The sequence below is a fragment of the Cervus elaphus genome, chromosome 18 (assembly GCF_910594005.1).
Source record: "Cervus elaphus chromosome 18, mCerEla1.1, whole genome shotgun sequence".
Taxonomy (NCBI): Eukaryota; Metazoa; Chordata; class Mammalia; order Artiodactyla; family Cervidae; genus Cervus; species Cervus elaphus.
In genome coordinates, this window is record NC_057832.1 from 101,358,104 (window position 1) to 101,378,152 (window position 20,049).

Consider the following 20,049-nt stretch of genomic DNA (forward strand, 5'->3'; position numbering starts at 1 on the left):
TGCCATTCCTTTCTTCAGGGGACCACATTCTGTCAGACCTCTCCACCATGACCCATCCGTCTTGGGTGGCCGCACATGGCATGGCTTAGTTTCACTGAGTTAGACAAGACTGTGGTCTGTGTGATCAGATTGGCTAGTTTTCTGTGATTATGGTTTCAGGGTGTCTGCCCTCTGATGCCCTCTAGCAACACCTGCCATCTTACTTGGGTTTCTCTTACCTTGGACGTGGGGTGTCTCTTTACGGCTGCTCCAGCAATGCGCAGCCGCTGCTCCTTACCTTGAACGAGGGGTACCTTCTCACGGCGCCCTCCTGACCTTGAACGTGGAGTAGCTCCTCTTGGCCCTCCTGCGCCCGCAAAATGATAGGATATTGAAAGAGGAACTCCCCAGGTCAGTAGGTGCCCAATATGCTACTAGCGATCAGTGGAGAAATAACTCCAGAAAGAATGAAGGGATGGAGCCAAAGCAAAAACAATACCCAGTTGTGGATGGGACTGGTGATAAAAGCAAGGTCCAATGCTATAAAGAGCACTATTGCATAGGAACCTAGAATCTTAGGTCCATGAATCAAGACAAATTGGAAGTGGTCAAACAGGAGATGGCAAGAGTGAACGTCGACATTCTAGGAATCAGTGAACTAAAATGGACTGGAATGGGTGAATTTAACTCAGATGACCATTATATCTCCTGCTGTGGGCAGGAATCCCTTAGAAGAAATGGAGTAGCCATCATGGTCAACAAGAGTCTGAAATGCAGTACTTGGATGCAATCTCAAAAATGACAGAATGATCTCTGTTCATTTCCAAGGCAAACCATTCAGTATCACAGTAATCCAAGCCTATGCCCCAACCAGTCACGCTGAAGAACCTGAAGTTGAACCTTTCTATGAAGACCTACAAGACCTTTTTGAACTAAGATCCAAAAAAGATGTCCTTTTCATTATAGGGGACTGGAATGCAAAAATAGGAAGTCAAGAAACACCTGGAGTAACAGGCAAATTTGGCCTTGGAGTACGGAATGAAGCAGGGCAAAGGCTAATAAGAGTTTTGCCAAGAGAACGCACTGCTCATAGCAAACACCCTCTTCCAACAACACAAGAGAAGACTCTACACATGGACTCGATGGACATGAGTTTGAGTAGACTCCGGGAGTTGGTGATCGACAGGGAGGCCTGGCGTGCTGCAATTCACAGGGTCACAAAGAGTCGGACACGACTGAGCGACTGAACTGAACTGAACCCTCCCACCCCACCCCCCCCACCTTTGTGGTTGTTTTGAGCACTACAAGATGTTCTAGACTAATGTTCTGAATTCCCTGCTCTATGCCTAGCATCACCTCCTTTCCCAAGAATCCCTGTTTCCTTTTATTGGACTGTGGTATGTAGAAACCAAGAATAGGTATTGAGTGTACTCACTGCTACTGGAGTGTCACTGATTCTAGTCCCTATTAGTGAACAGAGCTAGAAGTACTGTTTGTGTCTGTGTATATGCACACTCACATATAATTATTGAATCTATCTGTATCCATATAATATTAATGTTAAATAATATCAAACTGAATATTAATATGAGTTCACACTGATGTCTCTGACTCTATTTCAGTACCCTTGGGTTCATTTCAACCTTCATCCCTTTGCTTTTCTGTTACTTTCCACTCCAAAGTGAGAAGCTTGACTCTCATCATCTCCTGTCCATTTACTGTTTGTTTGACATCAGTATAAAGTGTTTCAGAATTAACCCATATCCCTCTGAGAAATAACTTTATCAAATAAAGTCATTTTTTAATGTGTGATTCTGTTTGTTTTTAGCCTTACAGTTTCCAGTGAAAGCACCACCTTCTAAAGTTACATATATCAGTTCCTTTTTTCATAGGTCTGTTTTAGATGCTGGGCTTAAAAGACCTCCTTGATCCAAAGATTGAAAAAAAGATAGATGTAGATATTTATATAAACATATACACATATGTGTGTATATATATGATATCATATTATATTCATTATTAAGTCTTTTATTTACCTTAAATTCCTAAATATATGTATTTATATACACACATATGTATGTGTGTATAAATAGATAGTATTAATTATTAGTGTTTTATTACTTTGTTTACCTTAAATTCCTAAGTACGCCTGTAGTTCATTTTGTCACTTGATATGAAGTAGAGCTCTCTCTCTCTCTGTGTGCACATATATATAAATAAAATACTTTTTTTCAGTTGTTTAAAATACTGCCTTTATCATATTTAAAAACCTTAAAACTGCTAAACATTTTCTATGTTTCTTGTTCTGTTTCATTTTTTTCTTCTTATTCAAGTTCCCAGTATTATATAACTTAGTGATAATTTTAACATCTGGTAGATTATTCCTCTTTTTACATATTTTTCTTCAATTATTCTTTTAATTAAATGTATAATTTCCTTTTCTTTATTTCAGGAACATTTTAGTTGATAAACCAAATGACCAGTCTTCAAGGTGGTCTTCAGAGAGCAACTACCCTCCGCAGGTAAGATTATGTTTAATTCCTGATTCCATTTAGAAGTCAGATTTTAAATAGGCAAGTACTGAATGGATAACAGTTATCTGGATTACATCAGTAGTTTATTCAGTCTTTGAAACTGGTAAATTTTTATTTCCCCTTTTTTTGTTTGTTTACATTTTGGAAGAATTTTTATTTCATAGGCAAATATAGTGTGGGGTTTGATGAAGCATAGACTTTGTATTTCTCTCTACTGGAACATTTAAAACCAAATTTTTTTTTTTTGGATTACTAATGATACAAAACTAAGTCTCTTGTTATATTTCGAGGAAAATGTTAACTAAAAAAAACTGGTTATGGTGCTGTTACTATTTGAGTAGTAACTGATCAGAGTACAGATCTGAACAGTTTGTGTCTTCTACTGCACTTAAACTCAAGTCATTCTGTAGATATTTAAGGTGATGTTAGTAAACTAAACTTTCACTTAGTGATTCAGTAACTGCCTTTTAGAAAAAATAAACTTAACATAGTTTGTTATTGTACTAAAGAACTGTACTTAGATGATATTAGGACTGTGAGCTAAATTGTTTCCTTGACAAATAGTGTCTGAGGTCATCTGAAGTAAAAAACAATCATATTTCATTTATACACTTTCAGCATTAACACTTATTATGTCCATATCCTTGAGGAAATTAATGCTCTGATAGGTAAAGAAGTTGGATAACTAAAACTTAATTTTTAATTTTACTGTAATTCTTGAAAACCAAGTCTCTGTACTTATTTTTCCTTTTAATTGTTTTTTTACTGTTTACAGACCTTTTTGGATCACCTAATGTTTTAAGTGTTTCATTGCAAAATGTAATATACTTAAAGGAAAAAAATATACATACTTATATATAAAATTTAAATAATAATAAAACAAATACTTGTTTACTCTTCAGCCGTCTTTAGAAATGGAAAACTACTGCAGCCTTTGAAGCTTCCTGTGAGCCCCATCTTGTATCTGTACTCTAATCCCACTTCTGTAATTATTATTTCATATTTGTTAACCATATTCTCACAGTATTATGTATGTATATGTTTATAAATTCCTGTGATTTACGTTTTGTCTGGCTTTGACTTTATGCAAATATAGTAGAAATTGAATCACTCATTTATACAGTTTCTGTGGCTTTTTGTTTGTTTGTTAAACATTATGATGATAATGTTGCCGAGTATAATTCTAGTTAGTTAGTTTTGACTGACCTTCCCCAGTGGTGCTACTGGTAAAGAACCCGCCTGCCAGTGCAGGAGACATAAGAGACATGGGTTCGATCTCTGGGTTGGGAAGATCCTCTGGAGGAGGGCATGGCAACCCACTCCAGTGTTCTTGCCTGGAGAATCCCATGGACAGGGGGTCCTGGTGGGCTATAGTCCGTAGGTTGCAAGGAGTCAGACACAATTGAAGTGACATAGCACACACAGTTTTAACTGTTTGGTATTCTAGTATATCAGTATGCGAAAATGTATTTATCTGTTTTTCAATTTGATAGGCTTTTGAGTTTTTATAGTTTTTTGCTCTTAGGAACAGAGCACTATAAACATTCTTGTATGTTTTTTCCTGGTACACACATACAAGAGTTTCTTTAGGGTATGTACCTTGGCATACAGTTGCTGGATCATAGAAGATATGTGTATTTGAGTTCTATCTGTAATGCAAAAGTTTTTAGAAAATGGCTCTGTAATTTGTACTCTGATTGGCAATGTATGAAAGTTAAGTCTTGTACTCTCCCCATCACTTCTATGACTGATTTTTAGATTTTGCCAGACTGGTGGATTGTTCATTGTAACTCAGAGTTAGGTTTCTATGAGCCTCTTGTTACTCTTGGTTACTGGATTTTTATCAACCAGTCCATACATAATGTTGCTTTATATGCATTTCTGTTTAAAGTCATCTTACTTTGAGTATGTGGTTTATTCATTTCATTGAACTCACAGCCAATAGCACTATTAACTCTTGCCCAAATAAAGCTTATCTGACAAACATATTTTCTCTGTGAGGCACATTGCCGCCTTCTTGTATTTAAAAACACCAGACAGCACTTCAGCACTACACTTGGGGACCATTTTAGCAGTGAAACACCAACAACAAACACAAAAATATTTTAAAACGTGGCACTAAACAGACTGTGAAAAAGACACTCATATGAGAGCACATGTGCAGGGTCCCTTGTTTGACCTTAGCTCAGAGAGTGCGTGCATGCCTGGTCAGTCTGTAAGTCGTATCCAGCTCTTTGCAACCCCATGGACTAGCCCACCCGGCTCATCTGTCCATGGGACTGCATATGGCAACTTAAGTTTTTTGCTGCTCTGTGCATGTCCAGGAATGACTGAGAATATTGATTTGATGTTACAAATAAATTTTAATGAGTAGATGAATTTGCAAGTACCAGATCCATGAAAAGATAGGAGCAGCTGTACTGTAACCAACAATTCATTTACCATATTTTAAACAGGTCTGAGATTAGAAAGAAAGGAAAAGAGGACTCTGAAAAATCAAAAACAATGTGATGAGATTTTTAGGTTCTAAGAGCCTTTTCTTAGGAATCCACTTTGCATTTAATGTTATTTTCTTTGCTTCATTGTTTCTTCAGGTTTCAGCAGCTGGAAGCAGCTTTGTGCATGGGGAGCATAGCTATGAAAGATAGGCACATCAACAGCAACTTGATAACTGACCAAGTGTCATAAAAGGGAAGATAGAATAAGTAACAAATAGAAAACCAACAGTGTGACATTTAGGGGGTCTTTAGTGCAAGAATACTCTGTATTTCATTAACCTATAGGATAGTGTTTACAGTAAACTTTCTACAATGATGAATATATTCTTATAATCTGCACTGTATTGTCTGGCAGTTGCTAACAGCAGATAGCTGTTGAGTGTTTGAAATGAGTCTAGTACAATTAAGGAATGCAGTTTTAAATTTTACTTAATTTTAATTAGTTTAGAATACATAGCCCCAGGTGGCTAGTGGCTATATTAGACTACATAGATCTAAGGCATTGCTGTTATTAGGATATACTGTTTGATATATAGTGCTTGACTCTGTCAGTAAGATATTGTATTATGTTTAGTATGTGCAGCTCAAGCAGATATAGAAGTTAATAGTGCAGTTATTTAGAAAAGAATGGGAAACAAACTCAAAGCCTTTCAACTACTCCTTTTTTAACCATAAAGAATAAGGACTATATGCATACATGGATGCTAGGATGTATGGCATGTTTTGAGAATGGGACCCCAGAGTGAATGAACTCTAAACACTTTTCTAAAGCTTGTGTTGGGCTATTAATGGGGTAGATAAAAATAGAAATATTTTTCTTGTAATATATGTTAAGAATTTTTTTCACGTGGCTACTCAGTTGTCAGGACATAAATACGTGTTGTTTGGACATAACTACTTAGTAGAATTGTTGATATTTCTTTTGACCTTGGATTCTCTATTAGTCGTTCAGTTGCTGTCTAACAAATTACCACAGAAGTTAGCAGTTAAAAACACACATTATTTCACCCTGTTTCTGAGGGTCAGATTTTGGCTCAGGAGAAAAAAACAGTACTTATCTACAAGGTAATGATTGAATACATTTTTCATGGAGTATTGTCAGCCATTTAAACAGTGAACTGGCTTCATACCAGTTGACTTGGAGGAATTTCCTCCATAAATTGAGAAAAGCGTGATGCAGAGAAACATCTGTACTAGGATCCTCCTGTTGGTACCTGAATAACAACTCTCCCTCCTTTAACAGTGTGTGTGTGTGTATATGTGTGTATTTTTATTTGATACAGTGAGATGAGGTAAAGATATGAAAGGATATATATCTGGTTGATGATGTTATTTAAGAGAGGAGAAGATGAGAGGGGAAGGGGAGATAAAAGAATCATTTGAAAGAGTTGTTCCCATGAAAAACAACATCTATGATATTTGAATCGTGTAAAGTATGTGTCTGTGTGAGTGTGTACAGCAGGGTTCAACCGAATCATCAAAATGGTGGTTATTGTGTCAGAATAATGGAATTTAGGAATTTTAATTTCTTTTAAATTTTGTTCTTACGCTTTTGTCTTGATTCTCATTTTCAACTTATAATTTATATAATTAGAAAAAAGAGTGAAAGCCATTTCCATTGTGGAAGGAAGCAAATATTTGGTGACCTAGTGAGAAAGCATTTCTATGAATTTTGGATCATCTGTCTGTACTGGTTAGGGAGTAAATGTAGCATAAACGAAAACCCCATACATACTTTAAGATAGTAATTTCCTCCTTCTCCCACATCAGATATGTTTTATCAGTTCAGTTCAGTCGCTCAGTTGTGTCCGACTCTTTGCAACCCCCTGAACTGCAGCATGCCAGGCCTCCCTGTCCATCGCCAACTCCTGGAGTCCCGGAGTCCCCCCAAACCCATGTCTATTGTGTCAGTGATGCCATCCAACCATTTCATCCTCTGTCGTCCCCTTCTCCTACTGCCCTCAATCTTTCCCAGCATCAGGGTCTTTTCAAATGAGTCAGCTCTTTGCATGAGGTGGCCAAAGTATTGGAGTTTCAGCTTCAGCATCAGTCTTTCCAGTGAACGCCCAGAACTGATCTCCTTTAGGATGGACTGGTTGGATCTCCCTGCAGTCCAAGGGACTCTCAAGAGTCTTCTCCAACACCACAGTTCAAAAGCATCAATTCTTCGACACTCAGCTTTCTTCACAGTCCAACTCTCACATCCATACATGACCACTGGAAAAACCATAGCCTTGACTAGACGGACCTTCTTTGGCAAAGTAATGTCTCTGCTTTTTAATATGCTAGCTGGGTTAGTCACAACTTTCCTTCCAAGGAGCAAGTGTCTTTTAATTTCATGGCTGCAGTCATCTTCTGCAGTGATTTTGGAGCCCAAAAAATAAAGTCAGCCACTGTTTCCACTGTTTCCTCATCCATCTCCCATGAAGTGATGGGACCAGATGCCATGATCTTAGTTTTCTGAATGTTGAGCTTTAAGAAAACTTTCTCACTTTCATCAAGAGGCTTTTTAGTTCCTCTTCACTTTCTGCCATAAGGGTGATGTCATCTGCTTATCTGAGGTTATTGATATTTCTCCTGGCAATCTTGATTCCAGCTTGTGCTTCCTCCAGCCCAGTGTTTCTCATGATGTACTCTGCATATAAGTTAAATAAGCAGGGTGACCATATACAGCCTTGATGTACTCCTTTTCCTAATTGGAACCTGTTGGTCCATGTCAGTTCTAACTGTTGCTTCCTGACCTGCATACAGGTTTCTCAAGCGGTGGGTCAGGTGGTCTGGTATTCCCATCTCTTTCAGAATGTTCCACAGTTTATTGTGGTCCACACAGTCAAAGGCTTTGGCATAGTCAATAAAGCAGAAATAGGTGTTTTTCTGGAACTCTCTTGCTTTTTCGATGATCCAGTGGATACTGGCAATTTGACCTCTGGTTCCTCTGCCTTTTCTAAAACCAGCTTGAACATCTGGAAGTTCACGGTTCACGTATTGCTGAAGCCTGGCTTGGAGAATTTTGAGCATTACTTTACTAGCGTGTGAGATGAGTGCAATCATGTGGTAGTTTGAACATTCTTCGGCATTGCCTTTCTTCGGGATTGGAATGAAAACTGACCTTTTCCAGTCCTGTGGCCACTGCTGAGTTTTCCAAATTTGCTATCATATTGAGTGCAGCACTTTCACAGCATCATCTTTTAGGATTTGAAATAGCTCAACTGGAATTCCATTGCCTCCATTAGCTTTGTTCGTAGTGATGCTTCCTAAGGCCCACCTGACTTCACATTCCAGGATGTCTGGCTCTAGGTGAGTGTCACACCATCGTGATTATCTGGGTCATGAAGATCTTTTTTGTACAGTTCTTTTGTGTATTCTTGCCACCTCTTCTTAATATCTTCTGCTTCTGTTAGGTCCATACCATTTCTGTCCTTTATCGAACCCATCTTTGCATGAAATGTTCTCTTGGTGTCTCTGATTTTCTTGAAGAGATCTCCAGTCTTTCCCATTCTATTGTTTTCCTCTATTTCTTTGCATTGATCACTGAGGGAGGCTTTCTTATCTCTCCTTGCTATTCTTTGGAACTCTGCATTCAAATGGGAATATCTTTCCTTTTCTCCTTTGCTTTTCATTTCTCTTCTTTTCTCAGCTATTTGAAAGCTCTCCTCAGACAGCTATTTTGCTTTTTTGCTTTTATTTTTCTTGGGGATGGTCTTGCTCCAAAGTTACTAATACTTGCACAGAAAACGCGTCTTTCAGGGTGATTGGGGAATGCCCTAGGGTTGATTAAAATGTACAGGTGGTTATATATGTCTTGATAATTCTTTTAAGAAAGATTAAATCATAATTTTTCTACTACAACTATAAGTTCTTTCTGAGGTAGTTTAAATAAAAGTACGGTATTAGGTAATATTCTTTGCTTTCTGGGTCTGGAGGGGGAAGAGTTGAAAGTTTAACGAATTGTGGGTGTCCTGCTTTTGAAGGTCAAGAAACTTCAGTGATTATTTAATACAGCTTTTATAGCTGTATAAATTAAATTAATGTATAAATTTATGTATAAATTAAATTTATAGCTTTTGCAATACACTCCTGTTATTCTTTCTGTTTGGTGAACCATAACAATATTATGGGAATGAGTTTTGTAAAGTGAGGAATAAACAGAAATTATATGTATTTTAATGTAATTTCTATCTGTGGAACCAGGATACAAGCAAATTCATGAAGTTTCTTTATGGTATTTTTCCCTAGTTTGTGAAAAAACATTGTATGTGTTCAATAATACATTTTTACTTAATATAATTTACATATAGTGAAATGCATGAACCTTAAGTGCATAGTATTCATTTTGAAAAATACACACATTAATTTATATGCTTATCAAGACATCAAGCATTTTCATTACATCAGAAAGATTCTGTCCCTTACCAGTGAATCCTCCAGTCTCCCACCCTTTACCCAGAGGCAAGAGGATTTCTTTTGCCACATATTAGTTTTGCTTGTACTAAAATTAATAGAAATGGAGTCAGAGCATATACACACTCTTTTGTATATGACTTTTTATACTCTGAATTTTGAGGTGGGCGGTTGCTGTTCACTTCTTACGTGCATCAGTATTTCATTTCTTTTCATTAACAATACCATTTTGTTCTATGAATATACCACAGTTTGTTCATCTGTTTTCCTATTTATGGGTATTTGTTACATTTAAGTTTTTGGTGATTATGAAGAAAGCTTATATAAATATTCTTTTATAAGATTTAAAAAATGATACATATTTTCAATTATTTGAGAGAAATGTTTGGAGGTAAAGTTGCTACATCATAAGGTAGAGATGTAGTTGATCCTTGAACAATGCCAGGAGGTGGCAACTCCTGTTCAGTTGAAAATCTGCATGTTAACTTTTGACTCCCCCAAAACATTACTCATAGCCTACTGTTGGTCCAAAGCCTTATTGATAACATAGTCAATTAGCAGGTATTTTGTGTGTTATATGTATTATTTATTAATACTGTATCTTATAATAAAGTAAGCTAGAGAAAAGAAAATGTTATTAAGAAAATCATAAGGAATAGAAAGTACTTTTACTCTACTATGTTTATTGATATCATAAGTTTATGCTGTCTGTGTCCAAGATGAATGGTCTGTCCATACCTACATCAGTATTTTCTCACATGATACAGAACTCTGTAGATATATTACCAACACTAGAGACCAAAGATGAAAAATAAAATGTGGAAAAGAAATTTGTGTATATTTACAGGTATAATCATTCATTGATAAATGAAGAAGCAGGAATATGATTGCTTTATGGTAGCATTGTAATTGTTACAGTTGCTTCACAGTACCCTACCCTATATCACTGATAAATGAAGAAGCAGGAATATGATTGCTTTATGGTAGCATTGTAATTGATACAGTTGCTTCACAGTACCCTACCCTATATACTAATGAATGAGTATACCATAAAGTATTTATGGTATACTTCATTGCAGTCGTATTCATAATACAGTATTTAAAACATTATTAACATTGTCTCAAAAGCCTCTTACCTGTGTTGATAGGTTGATGTGTAATTTTTCCAATTACTAAAGAGGGGGGGGCATACTGTATGATACTGTTGATATCAAATTATCAAATAATGATAATTATTTGAAAATAAAGTTGCAAAACAGTCAGAAAACCAACATTATTAATTTTATATAAAATGCTAGTCACCTTATGCCTATGTAGGGATTGGCTATCCATTTCAGTACATTCTTGTACAGAAGTCAGAAGTGTTCTATACAATGAATACTTAGGCGATGGTGATCACACAAAAATGGTTTCATATAGTTCTTGCTGTACAGTTACTAAATGTTCCCACAATGATATGCACATACACAGTAGAGAGGTTTATCAGTTGTACGGCATGATGATTACTTACTGCTCATTAAGTGGACATGGGTCTTCATAAAGTTCTTGGTCCTTGTCATCTTGTGGAGTCGGCTGAGGAGGAGGAGGAGGATGAGGGGTGGTGTTACTGTCTCAGGAGTGGCCTCAGTGGAAGAGGGAGAGGAGTTGCCAGGAGAGGCAGGCACACTTAGTGTAACTGTGCATGAACACCTGGTAACTTCTGACTTTCTTGCTTTTTCATTTCTGTAGAAATGTTTTTATACAGTAGCAATCCTTCTTCCACTGTTTGCTTTAGTTTTAGTGCCCCGTCACGAAAGAGTCCATGTCATAAAAGAAGTCAAAAGCAGTCTTGAATAATTGGAACCCTTCTTTCTGTCAGATCGTCTGTTGTCAAGTTTGTTTTCTGGCACAGCTGCTTCTGGTGTTTTCTTCCTCATCGTCTGGGACTAGTTCGGAAGCACTTATCTCCATCAAGTTATCTTCTTTTAATTCCTCTGGTGTGATGTCTGTTAGCTCTTAAATTTCTCTAAGGTCTGTGTTTTGAAACCCTTCATCCCTCACCTTTCTTTGATATCAACTCTGTCTTTCAAGATTTCCTTGATTGGCTCTGTCATAAATCCTGTGACATCATACGTGAAATCTGGACACAATTTTCACCAGCAGGAATTTATTGTTTTGGGCTTGAAGGTTTTCACAGCTTTTTCTACAATAACCATGGCATCTTCAGTGGTGAAATTCTTCCAAACATCCATGATGTTGTATCAGAGTTTTCTTCCATAGCATTGATAATATTTCCCATGGAGTATGAGGCTTAAAGATCCTTATGACTACTGATCTAAAGGCTGAATTGGAGACACTGTATTTGGGGGCAGGTAGACCACTTTGACACTTTTGATGTTGCACTCACAGAGTTCTGGGTAGCCAGAGATATTGTCTAGTATGAAAGGAGCTTTAAAAGGCAGTTTCTTACTGGCAGAACAATTCCTGTATCAAGGACAAAGCATCAGTAGAGCCAGTCCAGAAAAAGGGTTTTCACCCAAGCCTTTTTATTGTACAATCGAAAGACTGGCAACTAGTGTTTATCTTTCCCCTTCAAGACTCTGGGTTAGCAGCATTATAGATAAAGACAGTCCTGATCATAATCCCGACTGCATTTACACAAAACAGTAGAGTTAGCTTACCCTTCCTGCTTGCAGGGCCACCAAAGATGGACAGGTCATAGTGAAGAGTTGTGACAAAACATGGTCCACTGGAGGAGGAAATCACAACCCACTCCAGTATCCTTGTTGTGAGAACCCCATGAACAGTATGAAAAGGCAAAAAATATGACACTCGAAGATAAGGCCTGCAGGTTGGGGGTGTTCCATATGCTACTGGGGAAGAGTAGAGGGCAATTACTAATAGCTCCAGAAAGAATGAAGTGGCTGGACCAAAGCAGAAATGACGCTCAGTTGTGGATTAGCCCTCAAGTCAACAAAAGAGTCCGAAATGCTGTACCTGGGTGCAATCTCAAAAATGATAGAATGGTTTGTTTCTAAGACAAATCATTCAGCATCACAGTAATCCAAGTCTGAGCCCCAGCCACTAATGCCAAAGAAGCTGAAGTTGACTGGATCTTTGAAGACCTAGAAGACCTTCTAGAACTAACACACACACAAAAAGATGTCTTTTTCATCATAGAGGATTGGAATGCAAAGTAGGAAGTCAGGAGATACCCAGAATAACAGGGAAGTTTGATCTTAGAGTACAAAGTGAAGCAGGGCAAAGGCTAACCAGCTTTTATCAAGAGAACATTCTGATCATAGTAAACATGCTTTTCCAACAACCCCAGAAACCTCTCTACATGTGGACATAACCAGATGGTCAATACCGACGTCAGATTGATTATGTTCTTTGCAGCCACAGGTGGAGAAGCTCTATACAGTCCGCAAAAACGAGACCTGGAACTGACTGTTGCTCAGATCATGAGCTCCTTATTGCAAAATTCAGGCTTTAAACTGAAGAAAATAGGGACAACCACTAGACCATTCAGTTATGACCTAAATCAAATTCCTTATGACTGTGTGGTAGAGGTGACAAATAGGTTCAAGGGGTTAGGTCTGGTAGACAGAACTATGGATGAAAGTTCATAATATTGTACAAGAAGCAGTGACCAAAACTATCCCAAAGAAAAAGAAGTGGTTGTGTGAAGATACTTTCCAAATAGCTAAGGAAAGGAGAGAGCTGAAAGGCAGGATATCCCCAAGGAAAAGATACACCTAACTGAGTGCAGAGTTCCAGAGAACAGCAGGGAGAGATAAGAATGCCTTCTTAAGTGAACAGCACCAGGAAATAGAGGAAAACAATAGAATGGGAAAGACTAGAGATCTCTTCAAGAAAACTGAAGATATCAAAGGAATGCAGGGATGGGCATGATAAAGGTCAGAAATGGTGCAAACCTGAAAGAGGAGATTGAGAAGAGGTGGCAGGAATACACAGAAGAGCTATAGAAGAAACATGTTAATGAGCTGGATAACCATGATGGTGTGGTCCCTTACCTAGAGCCAGACATCCAGGTATGTGAAGTCAAATGGGCCTTAGGAAGCATTACTATGAACAAAGCTAGTGGAGGTGATGGGATTTCATCTGAGCTATTTAAAATTCTAAAAGATGATGCTGTTAAAGTGCTGCATTCAATACATTAGCAAATTTTGAAAAATCATTAGTGGCCACAGGACTGGAAAAGATCAGTTTTTGTTCCATTCCCAAAGAAAGGCAGTGCCAAAGGATGTCCAAACTACTGTGCATTTGCACTCATTTCACACACTAGTAAGGTTATGCTCAAAATCCTTTAAGCTAGGCTTCAACAGTACGTGAACTGAGGACTTTCAGATGCACAAGCTGATTTAGAAAAGGCAGAGGAACCAGAGATCAAGTTGTCAGCATTCGTTGGATCATGGAGAGAGCAAAGGAATTCTAGAAAAACATCTACTACTTCTTCATTGACTGTGCTAAAGTCTTTGATTGTGTGGATCACAAGAAACTGTGGAAAGTTCTTAAAGAGGTGGTAATACCAGACCACCTTACCTGCCTCCTGAGAAATCTGTATGTCGGTCAAGAAGCAGTAGTTAGAACTGGACATGGAACAGTGGACTGGTTCCAAATCAGGAAAGGATACATCAAGGCTGTATATTGTCACCCTGCTTATTTAACTTCTCAGCAAATTATATCATGTGAAGTGCCAGGCTGGATGACTCACAAGCTAGAATCAAGATTGCCTGGAGCAATATCAACAACCTCAAATATGCAGATGATACCACCCTAATGGCAGAAAGTGAAGAGGAACTAAAGAGCCTCTTAATGAGAGTGAAAGAGGAGAGTGAAAAAGCTGAGTTGAAACCCAATGTTCAAAAAGCTAAGATCATGGCTTCCAGTCCCATCACTTCATAGCACATAGAAGTGGAAAAAGTAGAAGCAGTGAGAGGTTTGTTTTCTTGGCCTCCAAAATTATTGCAGAGAATGACTACAGTCATGAATTTTAAAGACACTTCCTCCTTGGAAGGAAAGCTATGACAAACCTAGACAGCGTATTAAAAACCAGAGACATCCCTTTGCCGACAAAGGTCCTTATAGTCAAAGCTATGGTTTTTCACTAGTCATGTACAAATGTCAGAGTTGGATCAAAAAAGAAGGCTGAGTGCCAAAGAATTAATGCTTTTCAACTGTGGTGCTGGAGAAGACTCTCGAGAATCACTTGGACAGCAAGGAGATCAAACCCGTCAGTCGTAAAGGAAATCAACCCTGAATATTCATTGGAAGGACTGATGCTGAAGCTCCAATACTTTGACCACCTCATAAAGAGCTGACTTGTTGGAAAAGACCCTGATCCTGGGAAGGTGTGAAGGCAAAAGGAGAAGGAGGTGGCAGAGGATGAGATAGTCAGATAGCATCACTGACTCAATGGACATGAATTTGAGCAAACTCTGGGAGATAGTGGAGTGCAGAGGGGCCTGGCATGCTGCAGTCCATGGCGTCTCAAAGAGTCAGACACAGTTTAGCCACCGAACAACAACATCAACATCCCTTCCTGCCTCAAATCCTTTTGCTCACATTCTCCTTCAGTGTCCTTTGTGGCATCTTCCCCCCAGAGTAGGGCACATTGGTCTGCATTAAGAACCTGTTCAGACAGCTATCTTTCTCCACTGTGATTTTCTTAGTGATATCTGGCAACTTGTATGTTGCCTTTTGGTTGGCTGGTGTGTTGCTTCCCCTACTACCTTGACATTTTTTAAGCCAAACCTTTTTTCTAAAATTATCAAACTGTCCTTTGCTGGCCTTAAATTCTCCAGCTTTAGATCCTTCACCTTCCTTTTGCTTTAAGTTGTCATATAATGACTTTGCTTTTTCTTGAATCTTTAGAGTCTGTAGGTATGCCTTTCTTAATAGCTATCCTATACCCACATAAAAACTGCATTTTGAAAATGAGATTAAAAGGTATTTCATAAGAAAGGCAAGGTTTTTTATGCCTGCTGGTATCACTGAAGCAATGGCTTCATGGGTTTCTTTTTCTTTTACTACAGTAGTCCTTACTCAAGATTAATTTATCTTGAAATGATGGGCCACTGCAACTGCAGACCCCAATTCTGATAGATATTAAATAATTCAACTTTTTCTTGTAGTATCATGATTTTTTCCCCCATCTTCTTTCTTCCATTACTTATAGTACTTTGTATGAGTCTCATGGTTTTATTCATGGTTTACAGAATTGCACTGAACACAGTGAAAAATATCACTATATAAGAACTGCGTGAGATCACTTCATATTGTGATAGGTAATTTACTGAATAGACAGTTGGTTACATGGAGACAGTGACTGGTCACACGTGACAGAAGTCACATGGAGATGATTAGCATCATATGGCATTTAAGGTGAATGCTCTCAACACTTGAGCTTACCACAATAACAACAGGAGGTAACTATGAATTTTTATAGTCCTGTGGTGTTGGAGAAGACTCTTGAGAGTCCCTTGGACGGCAAGGAGATCCAACCAGTCCATCCTAAAGGAAATCAGTCCTGGGTGTTCATTGGAGGGACTGATGCTGAAGCTGAAACTCCAATACTTTGGCCACCTCATGTGAAGAGTTGACTCATTGGAAAAGACCCTGATGCTGGGAGGGATTGGGGGCAGGAGGAAAAGGGGACAACAGAGGATGAGATGGCTGGATGGCATCACTGACTCGATGGACATGAGTTTGAATAGACTCTGGGAGTTTGTGATGAACAGGGAGGCCTGGCGTACTGCGATTCATGGGGTCGCAGAGAGTTGGACACGACTGAGCGACTGAACTGAACTGAATAGTATATATTGCAGTTAATTTTATGCAATTACATTGTAATACTGCAACCTTACATTTGTTTACATTTCTGTTGAGTGCGGGTACTACCGTATACAGACTATAGGGTTTGTAAGTTTTGATAAATTTTAACTTTTTATGATAATATGTCTTAGGTAGTAAATTATAAAAATAGGCTAGTAACTACATGTATTTTATATGATCATGACATACCTTTTTCTTAATTTTTAAAATATTTCTAGGCTTTTTAAAAATTGTTTATTTATTAAAAACATTTCTCATGTAAGTGGACGTGTGCAGTTCAAACCTTGTGTATAGTACTTTTTAATGAAGCTATCAGACTGTTGCTTCACAGTCTCACCAACATTCGGCATTGATCACATTTTAACTTTACTGTTTATTGTTGGTATAAAGTAGATTTATACAATATTGTAAAGTAATTAGCCTCCAACTAATAACAATAAATGAAAAAAAAAAAGTAGATTTAATTTATAATTCCCCAATGACTTGATATTAAGCACTTCTTTCCTTTTGTTCATTGGCAGTTTATTTTTTGTGTGAATTCTTTTCCGGAAGTTGGTGATGGACAGGAAGGTCTGGCATGCTGCAGCCCATGGGGTTGCAAAGAGTCGGACACAACTGAGCAACTGAACTGAACTGAACTAAATTTATTTTTTGTGTGAATTCTTTTACTAATTTTAAGAAGTGTTCTTTTTAATTACTGAGTTGTAGAACTTGTTTATATATAAACTTCATATTTTTAGAGTATAGGTTAACATGTTTTAACATGTGTACACTCGAAAATACCACCACTCCTGAAATACTAAACATGTCTATTACCACCAAAGTTTTCCATTTTAATCCCTTCTGCTCATCACTAGGCAACCACTGTTGTTTCCCTATACATTTATTTGCATTTTGTAGGGTTTTATATAAATGAAGAAGTACAGTATGCATTTTTTATCTGACTTACTTCACCCAAAATGATTATTTTGAGATTCATCCATGTTGTAGTTGGCATGAATAATTCATTCATTTTTGTTGCTCAGCTGATTTCTCTTATATGGACGTATCACACTTTGTTTATATCCTTGTCTGTTGATGGATGCTGGATTGTTTTCCAGGTTTTGGCAATTACAAATAAAGATGTGTTAAAAATTAATGCACAGGTCTTTGTGGTTTTATTTGCATTTAAAAAATGGTAATTGATATTGACCATCTTTTTATCTTGTTGTCTGCCTCTCTAAATGTTCTTTGGTAACATGTCTATTCAAAAGATTTGTCCATTTTAGCATTTGATTGTTTGGTTTCTTATTATTGAATTTTGAGAGTCTTTGTGTGTTTGTATGTAAGTCCTTTATCAGATACGTGATTTGCTAACATTTTCTCCCCTTCTCTGATTCCCCCAGCCCCAGCTTTTCTTATGTCCCAATACTAGGGTGAAATTTTCATTAAGTATGATCCTGGCTGTGGATATTTTATACATATTTTATATCAGTTTGAGAAAAATTTCTTCTATTTGTCGTTTTCTGAGAGTTTCTGATCCTGAATGGGTATTGAATTGTATTGTTTTCTACATCTTAAAACACATTTATGTTTCTCTACATATCCTGGAATAGAGTCAAAATTTCTCAATATGGTTACACATTACAGATTCTTCCAGTTAGAGGTGCAGTCTCTTTCCCTACCTTATAAATCTTGGCTGGCCTTGTCACTTTCTTTAACCAACAGAAAATTCTATTAAAGTGTTATTGAAACTACTAAGCAAGGGCACAAGAGGCCTTGTAGCTTCTGTTTTTCTTTGTCTTGAGCTCTGAGACCACTTGCTGTGAAGAAAGCCCATCTAGCCTCCTTGAGGATAGAAGCCTATATGGAGAGCCCAATCATCCCAGTTTCCCCACCCCTGACCCCAACTAAGACAGGTCCCCTAGCCAACCCACCAGCTGATACAGCTACATGAATAAGTCCAGGAGATGTCAGTGGAAGAACTGTCCATTGAACCCACAGAATCATGGAAAATCATAAATGACTGTTGTTTCCAGTTCAGTTCAGTCGCTCAGTCGTGTTTGTCTCTGCAACTGCATGGACTGCAGCACGCCTGTTTTCCCTGTCCAACGCCAACTCCCAGAGCTTGCTCAAACTCATGTCCACGGAGCCAGTGATGCCATCCAACCATCTCATTCTCTGTTGTCCCCTTCTCCTCCTGGAAGTGACATGGAAATGACACTAGAAAAGTCCAGACTGTATATCTGTGTAAATCTCACACAGTGTAATAAATTAGTGTCTAAAACAGCAGTCGCCTTCTGTCGACAAAGGATGAAAGGGGACGACAGAAGGGAACTGTTTTCAGTTCAGTCCAGTCACTCGGTCATGTCCAACTCTTTGCAACCCCATGGATTGCAGCATGCCACGCCTCCCTGTCCATCACCAACTCCTGGAGCTTACTCATACTCATGTCCATTGAGTCAGTGATGTCATCCAACCATCTCATCCTCTGTCGTCCCCTTCTCTTCCCGCCTTCAATCTTTCCCAGCATCAGGGTCTTTTCCAATGAATCAGTTCTTTGCATCAGGTGGCCCAAGTATTGGAGTTTCAGTTTTATCATCAGTCCTTCCAATGAATATTCAGGACTGATTTCCTTTAGGATGAACTGGTTGGATCTCCCTGCTGTCCAAGGGACTCTCAAGAGTCTTCTCCAACACCACAATTTTTCGGCGCTCAGCTTTCTTTATAGTCCAACTCTCACATCCATACATGTCTACTGGAAAAACCATAACTTTGGCTAGATGGACCTTTGTTGGCAAAGTAATGTCTTTGCTTTTTAATGTGCTGTCTATGTTGGTCATAACTTTTCTCCCAAGGAGTAAGCGTCTTTTAAATGGCTGCAGTCACCATCTGCAGTGATTTTTGGACCCCCCAAAAAATAAAGTCTGTCATTTTTTCCACTGTTTCCCCATCTGTTTGCCATGAAGTGATGGGACTTCATGAAGTGACTTTTGTTTTAGACCCTGATTTATTAAACTGAGATTTACACAGATATATAGTCTTGGACTTTTCTAGTGTCATTTCCATGCTGCCTATTTCTTTGTCAATCCTTCCCATCAGAGTAAATGATATTTCAGTTACCCTGTTGTTCAGGTCAGAAACTAAATCACCACCATTGCCATCTTCTCCCCTCCCTGTGCCTTGGCCACCTGATTCCAAGAACCAGCTCATTTTAAAAGTCCCTGATGCTGGGAAGATTGAGGGCAGGAGGAGAAGGGGGCGACAGAGAGTGAAATGGTGGGCTGACATCACTGACTCAATGGACATGAATTTGAGCAAACTCCAGGAGATAGTGAAGGACAGGGAAGCCTGGCGTGCTGCGGTCCATATGGTGGCATAGAGTAGGACAGGACTGAGCAACTGAGCAGTCCGTCCCTATATCCAGCTATCACTTAATCCCTTTCATTCTTGCTCCAAAATATATGTCAAAACTGTCTAATCCTCTCTCTCTCCACACTGCCCGAGTTTAAATCTCCTTCATCTCTTCTTTTGTTGAAATTATTGTAACTGTATCCAATTCATCGGCCATTTTCTCTGATCCATTTTCTACCAGGTAGACTGTGTGTGATGTTAATCATATCTTGACTTTCCATTGTACTTAATAGATTCTGTGGCATTTATGATGTATGATATGGTAACTTCCAACCTCTTCAGTCTCAACATATACCATTCTCGACCTTCCTTACTAGGCTCCAATCATGCTGGCCTTTTAACAGTTTTTAGAACTCATTTTTCATAAGCCTTTTTGCCTGACTGGCTCTGTGTAGTAGGTGATTAGT

The 20,049-nt window shown here is 38.2% G+C and overlaps 1 protein-coding gene across 4 annotated transcripts in view; it reads left to right on the forward strand.

Annotated features, from left to right (window-relative positions):
• The window catches only part of MKLN1 (muskelin 1), a 383,297-nt gene that overhangs the window by 238,825 nt on the left and 124,423 nt on the right, over positions 1–20,049 (forward strand). For all 4 annotated transcript variants that reach the window (XM_043872031.1, XM_043872033.1, XM_043872030.1 and 1 more), the window contains one exon: positions 2,432–2,501. In XM_043872031.1, coding sequence (XP_043727966.1) covers positions 2,432–2,501 — 70 coding nt within the window. The remainder of the gene's footprint in view (positions 1–2,431; positions 2,502–20,049) is intronic.